At 41.8% G+C, this 7,220-nt stretch overlaps 1 protein-coding gene across 3 annotated transcripts in view; it reads left to right on the top strand.

Annotated features, from left to right (window-relative positions):
• Positions 1-7,220, top strand: part of KCNMB4 (potassium calcium-activated channel subfamily M regulatory beta subunit 4) — a 40,594-nt gene that overhangs the window by 16,630 nt on the left and 16,744 nt on the right. For all 3 annotated transcript variants that reach the window (XM_019514726.1, XM_019514727.1, XM_019514725.1), the window contains exon 2: positions 6,058-6,185. In XM_019514726.1, the coding sequence (XP_019370271.1) occupies positions 6,058-6,185 (128 nt within the window). The remainder of the gene's footprint in view (positions 1-6,057; positions 6,186-7,220) is intronic.

Consider the following 7,220-nt stretch of genomic DNA (forward strand, 5'->3'; position numbering starts at 1 on the left):
TGCCTTCATTGCGCATGATTAGAGGCTGGGAGTCGCCAGAAGTGTCAGGGTGACCCATAGGATTGCAGTGACTAGCTGAAATCACTAAAGCTATAGACTGAGCCCCCACCCTCCCCCTTCCCCTTCCCCTTCTTCTCTGCATTTTCATACACCATTACTTTAACTTAACGGTGGCCTTTTCTACCTTCTGGCAAATATTGTGAGTCTGGCAGTACTCTTTACCAGCCTTAGTTTCCCTTCTTGCAGTGGTATTTGGACTCCTTCCAGCTATTTTCATGGTAAGGGTAGGCAAAGGGTTGCCACCTCAGTTGCTGTGTCTGACCTGAAGTAGGATTGGATATGATTCTTTTGAGTTTAGCCTTCTTATAATTTTCCAACAATATTCCCAAGCAGCTCCACTTTTAGCATCTCAGAATCTTCTTTGGTGTCTATATTGACAGGCAATTGGCAGTTGGCAGGATGGCTCTTCACAGGGACTTCTACCCACATCAGTTCACCTGCCAAACGCAGAAGAAAAGGGATTTAAGTATGCTTACTGGGCCCAGGAAGTCTGCTGGTGGGACCAAGAAGAGAGATAGCTCTGAAACCCACTCAGACCAAGGGAAGTGTAACAGCATGTAGGCCAGTGATTCTCAACCAGGATATTGTGGGACCTTGGGGTGCCTTGAGATCCTGTACCATGGGGTGCCACTGGGTGCCATACTGTTAGAAGTGTTAGATGTCCAAACAATATTCATAAGACAAACCCAGAGATGTCAAACAATTATCCATAGTGTTAAAATCATGCTAACCTGTTGCAGCCTTTCCAAGTTCTTCGCAACAGAAAAATTGCTCTATTATTTTTCCATAGCGAAAAAACCAAGAGAAAACTAAGGGCTAGCAATTTCCAAGGGGTACATCAAGTGTAATGAGTGGTGCGTTGAGTCTAAAAAGTTTAAGAACCACTTGTCTAGCCTGGTGGAGCCTAAGCACAAAAGCATACTGGGTCAGTGTTCAGCTGGATAAGCTCTGCCAGGCCTATGAAGGGTTATACCTGTTGGCAAAGGCTGCAGGATCAGGATTTCCCTTTACAGTGAATATTTTAAGAAATATTAAGTTATGGTGAGCCCCTTTGTCCCAGAAGATGGTGCAGAAATGACCACAATTCAGCATTTACAATATTCAAATGGTGTTATAAAATGGAATGTAGTAGCAAAATAATGAATTGACCGGGGGTGAAATCAGGTTGGTAGTTTAAAGGGCCTCTGGCTAGTCTTCAGTGAAACGGGTATCAAGAAGCAGCCTTGATTATGTGGTAGTGAGCACTTGTTTTTTGTGGGTGCAGAAACCTCTGCTCAGCTCTGAGTCACAGTAGCATTGGACTAAATTACTCTTGAGGTCTTTCTAGTCCTGTGACTCTATGATCACTCTGATATTTATAACTATATATTACCTTCTGCAAGGAGAGGCTATACTGTAACCAAAGAATAGAGAGGTGAAAAGCATAGACAAATGAAATGGATACAAGGCAGGAGACTTTCTTCTTTTCCTTGGCATATATTTTTAAGCTCTCGTTTTGAGGTTTGGGGGGAAAAAACGTAATTTCACATAAGCCTCAGACTCAGTGCTGCCTCCTCTGAAATAGGAGAGAATTGCCATGGTCTTCAATGGAAACAGCAGGCTTAGTCTTCATAGTTGTAATGAATACAAGCTCCTGAACACTCAGTTCTGCTTGGAAACTGATGGGAAGTGTGATCTTGTGGGCAGGACTCCACAGGTCTTAAGTCCATTCCCAGCTCTGCTACTGACTTGCTGGGTGACCTTGGGTAAGTCCCTTTACTTCTCGGGGTCTTTTCCAGTCTTTGTTTGTTTGGCTTATTTGTTCAGATGGGTAGCACTTTTGGGCATGGACAGTGTCTTTCCATTAATTTGGATGGTACCAAGCACAGCCAAGCCCAGATCTTGGTTTGGGCCAGTTGACACAGTTAATCAGTATTGCACAGATACTTGTTAGGCAAAATAGACCTTACTAATACTAGACTAAATGGTAGCTGAGAGGAAGAGAAAACTATTTCCAGAATCTCTTACCTGTCTCTTCCCTCCCTTCATGAATTGGGTTACATCAGGGCTGTCCAGCTGGCAGCCTGTGGGCGGCATACAGTCCCCAAAGGATAAGCATGGGGCTCAGGTATGGTCACTACTGTCCACCTCCCTGCCATTGTTCCTGCCATGGAAGCCAGGTTCTTCAGGCTCCCCTGCCCTCCTCCAGTCTCCCCCGCCCACCTCTGGGGGCTGGGAAGTCAGGGGGAGGGAGCTGGGGTGCCCGTGCTGTATGCATGGTAGGTAAAGGAGCCAGGCTGTTGGAGCTGGCCATAAGAGGCAGGTGGCTGGGAGGGGAGAGGAGTGCTGTGGTGAGGGTAGCCAAGCTGCCTGTGATGCAAGGGGGGCTGCCAACATGGTTAGGGAGATCCCCTGATTTACAGCACATGCCTTGTGTGGCCCTTAGGACTGCAGCCCATGGCCCTCAGCTGCTGAAAAGTTAGACTGTCTTGCATTATATAAAGATGATGGTGATTTTCCTTGAAGTTCTGGCAGCAGATCTGTAAGTATTTTATTGTCATAGTTATTGGGCAAGTTATGCCTTAAATACCCTTTTCATTCCTCTCAGCTTCTCCCTTTGGTGATACTCTACTGTCCAGTCACTCCTACATCTCTTGGGTCTCAGTACTTTCCCCTCCCCTCCCCTGCCCTCCCTCCCTTTATCATCTGTGTTACCCTGGCAGGCCCAGTAGAGTTTTGGCAGGTGCAAGTCCTTTTTCTGGGAAGCCTGCAACAGCAACTGCATTCAAGTGATTCAGGAACAGCTTTTTCAAAACAAAGCATTTATTTAATTACCCAAAGGTACTTAACCCATAGAGCCAAGGGCAAAAAATAAAACCAGTCTATATGCCTAATTTTTCTTCACTTCAATCTTCATCTTCGTTTTCTACTTTTGCAGTTTTCTGTTAGCTCAGTTACCTCCATCTCAGGGGTGAGAGAGGCAGGATGCCCTGCTGAAGTGCGTTCTCCTTATATCCTGTACTGGTAGAATAATTAGCAAAATTGCTCCCTGGACAAGCCCCGCCAGTGACTCACTCAACCATGTGTACATTTTGTGACCTGCCTCTTTCTGGCTGGGTTCCTCCTTTCCTCCAGGGCACAGGGATGGGAAGAGTAAACCTTGCCAGCCTGCGTGGAGCCGTTATGGAATATTCTCAATTAATAGCTTCTGTTGTTGCCTGAAGGACCATTGGTCATAAGCTGTACCTTATCTTTTGCCATTGTTTTGTTTTGTTGTCGGTTCCTCCCCACTCTGTTATGCCTGTTTAGATTCAAGAGCAATAACCACCAGAGCATCTGAGCTGCATACATTGCTTATAAATATATACAAGCAGTCCTCAGAATTAGGACACTATTGGTTCCTGGAAAACACGTCTTAAGGCAACAAGTTGTAACTCGGAATCAATTTTCTCATAAGAAACAACGTTATAAATGGGAGATTTGTTCCTGAACCAAGGCCTGATACCCTATTTTCACTAAAAATACCCCAGAATTTTGTGCTTGATCAATTATAGATGAATAATATAGTTACATTAATGTATTTATACTGTAAATAGCAAGCATATTGATTTGGAAGGGCTTCTTTGAGGTGACTTTGCTGGACTTTTTGAAGGGCTCTTGGCTGGAGTCTTCCCAGGAGTCTTGGCTGCAGGTTTTTCTGGAGTTTTATCTGCTTTCTTAAAGAAAGTGTCCAAGGAAGTTTGGACAGATGTTCTCCAGGGAGATGGGCAACGCAGCGAACTTGTTCACTGGTGTGACGTCAGATCAAGCGTTGTAAAGTCAAAACTGACATCATAAAGTTGAAACGGTGTCAATTTATAAACGTTGTAAGTGTGAAACATTGTAACTTGAAACATTGTAAGTCAAGGACTGCCTGTACTACACTCTGTCTCCATGCTGACCATGCCTATGTTGAAGCTCACATTACAGTGGTGGTTTTTCTTCAGCTGTGCTATGCCAGCTCAGCTGACCTGAAAAATAAGAGATCTTGCACATGTTGTGTGGAAGTTTCTATCCAGGAAGTCCTTGTGGCTTGCTTTTCGTGTGAAGCCTGGAAACATGCTTGAAAATTTTATTCAACAAAAAATGCTAGAGAACACCAGAAAATAATAGAACAATCCAGCTTAGTGACCGCCAAACACTGACTGGGCTGAGCTGAGCTATGGCCCCAAGTGAGAAGCATACAAGAAAATAAACATAATTTAGTAGGAAGCTGAGGAACTATCCCTTTTTGTCCCCACTCTCCATACAATGGCCTGTGCTGCTTCTAGGCTACGCGGCATAGTAGGCAAGTGCAGAAGCCTCTTCCCCAACTACTCTCTTTAATAGGATACCCTCCCCTTCCCCTCAACTAACAGGTTCTGAAATGAAATGCATCATGTGGATGTGGCAGTCTTCAAAGCAAAAGAGCTTCCAAATTGCACTGTCAATCTGAAAAAATGTGCGCCAGGAGAAGCTATATGATTTGAAATAGCAGAATATAAAGAGCAGGGTAGACAGATGCTTACTTGGAATATTTTTTTTTAGTCGGAGATGATCCTGCCTTGAGCTGAGCACCAGCCTAGATGATCTCATGAGATCCCTTCCAGCCCTACCTTGCTATGGTCCTATAATAAAGGCCTGTGTTCTATGTGGTATATAGTTCATGATGTGTCTGCCTTTTTCTGAGAGACCTGAGGAAGGGTACTTCATACCCAAAAGCTTGTCTTTATCTCTTTTGGTCTAATAAAGGATATTGCTCACAAAAACTTTTCTCTTGTGCATTTTTCCTGAACCCTCACAATTACAATGTCACCCCAACTCCAGCAGAATATAGACAATTTTGTATTATATCATCTGTTTCAAGAATCAGTATCTGAAAGAAGCATGATGCTGCTCATGTTTTTTTTATATGTCAAGACAAAAAGAATCTCACAGGATTATCTCACAGTTATGCAAGCAGCTCTGCCCAAGAGTGACACAAAATGCATGTGAAAATGAGGATGCTTTGCTGCCAAAAAAGCATGTTTCTACTTGAAAGGAATGAGGGAGAATTTGCAGCATTTTCCAGGTGTGAATATAGGAGCTACTGATGATATCTGCAGGTGCTGACAGGCACACTCAGGTTTCACTTGATCAGCATGATGAATTCCTAGGAGAGCTTTTTTTACGCTGCAAAAATTCAAGCAATGATTTAATGGAGATTGACTTCCAGTTCACTGTACATATCACTTTTGGGGGGAAGGGTGTTCATCTTTATATTGGACTTCTCATCAGTTGCATGCTCCCTACTTGTCACATCCTGCTACCTCAGCTCCCAGTTTTAAAGAGACCACAGGTTGAAGCATGCACATTGTACATGTCAGTGCATCTTTTGGCTCAGTGTCCTGCTCTGTCTATTATTTATGTTAAACTAATACGATTGTTTGTAGTGCTAGCTATTCATATTGGATTGAACAAATGGGATGGAGAGAGAGAATCCAAATGAAGGAAGAAAGAGGAAGAAAAGAAGGAATATGTATGTTCAGTGAGGCATACATATTTTTTAAACAATAAACCAGTTACTAAATTGTGTTAAAAGCTTCAGCAAAGCATCTAAAGAAGCCCTTCAACCTTCAGTGTGATTTAAGCATATTTGCTGAATTGACTTTTAACCTCCTGAATTTTCTTCCTTAAAAATACTGAGATAATATCTGCAAATAATATAGCTAGCTAGAACATATCTTGAAAAAAATTTTTTTGAATGTCAACAGTAGCATGTTACAGGGGAGGGAAGGGTGGAATGAGAGAGAGCAAAATGTAATAAAAACAATCTTTTAAAATGTTCCTAGCATGTACAAATATAAAGCAGCTTGTGATCAAGGGATGCTAGCTTGCTTACTGTTTTCTCTTGTTTTAGGTCCAGTTTTATTAGTATTTGTGAATTTGGTGAGGTAAGTCCAGAGGAATATGCATTGCTGAGTGCATAAGTAACTCCATTTTTGGAATGTGTTTTGACAGTGTTCATTCATTCCTCCCTGTGCAAGAGAAAATCAGAAGAACTCTGAAATTGTTGCACACTGGCAGGAGTACTGGAAAGAGGAAGTTGGTTCACAGCCATTTACATGCTATTTTAACCAGCATCTAAGGTAAGTAACCACCTACACTTACATAGCTAGACATAAATGCACAGCCTTTTCATACTCTGCTCTTTTTTGTTTTTATTTTAAGCAAAATGTTTGAAGAGTTTATAGCTTGTTGGTAAAATATGAGAGAATTCTTGCTGCTAGTGAAAACTCTCGAAGATACAACAGTGTTTTTCATTTTGGTTGCTAAAATTTTACCTGAAGCTGAAAGTAAACTTTCTCCAGAATAAGTGTTGTAAAAAACTGACTTTTACTACCAAAACACCAAATTCTGTGCCTTGACAAATTTAAGGTTTCTTCCCAAAAGAGGAAGGAATCCTACAAATTAGTGCCACTAAGAGGAACTGTATTCACTCGGGAAATTAATCAAAGCTTTGCTACAGATTAGATTAATGAATGTTCACAAAACAATCATTCTTCATTCATTTATACTTGCAAAGTGGAAGGTTTTAGCTTCAGGCAAGTCCACTTATGTGACTAGTTTTCTGTTTGGGGACCTGTTCAACTTTCATTAACAGTAATGGGATTTATACACATGGTGAGAGATGAATAGCTTAAACCAGTCAACCTGCTGCCTCATATTTATTTTCCTGGCATAGGAATTTCTGGGATAGGAATTGATCTTTGTCATTGTTCTTTTTTTTCTGTTTGTCTATTTCTCTGTGGTGACCAGAAATATATGCTATACATCTTCAACAGAACTCTCTGAAACTAGTGTTTAATTATCAGAAAGTTGTAGATGCACTGAAGAAAGTTCAGTGGCAAGCAGCAAAGAACTGATGATATGTTTGCACAAGATGAGCACAAGAAATCAATAATCCCAGCTCTAAATAGGTATAGTGTAAATAAATCTATGAGCCAGCAAGCACTTAATGAGATGCTTAATTTTACTCCCAGAAGGAATTCTGTTGGAATTAGAAGGGCTGTTCGTGGTAGTCCAGTGTAAGCACCTACACATGGGTAAGTATTTGAAGGATCAAGACCTAAGGGAAGAAGGGTAAAAATTCTCAAATATCTGAAGGGAGTAAAGAAGGGGGA

The sequence above is a fragment of the Gavialis gangeticus genome, unplaced genomic scaffold (genome assembly GCF_001723915.1).
Source record: "Gavialis gangeticus isolate Ggan-Ray unplaced genomic scaffold, GavGan_comp1, whole genome shotgun sequence".
Lineage (NCBI taxonomy): Eukaryota > Metazoa > Chordata > Crocodylia > Gavialidae > Gavialis > Gavialis gangeticus.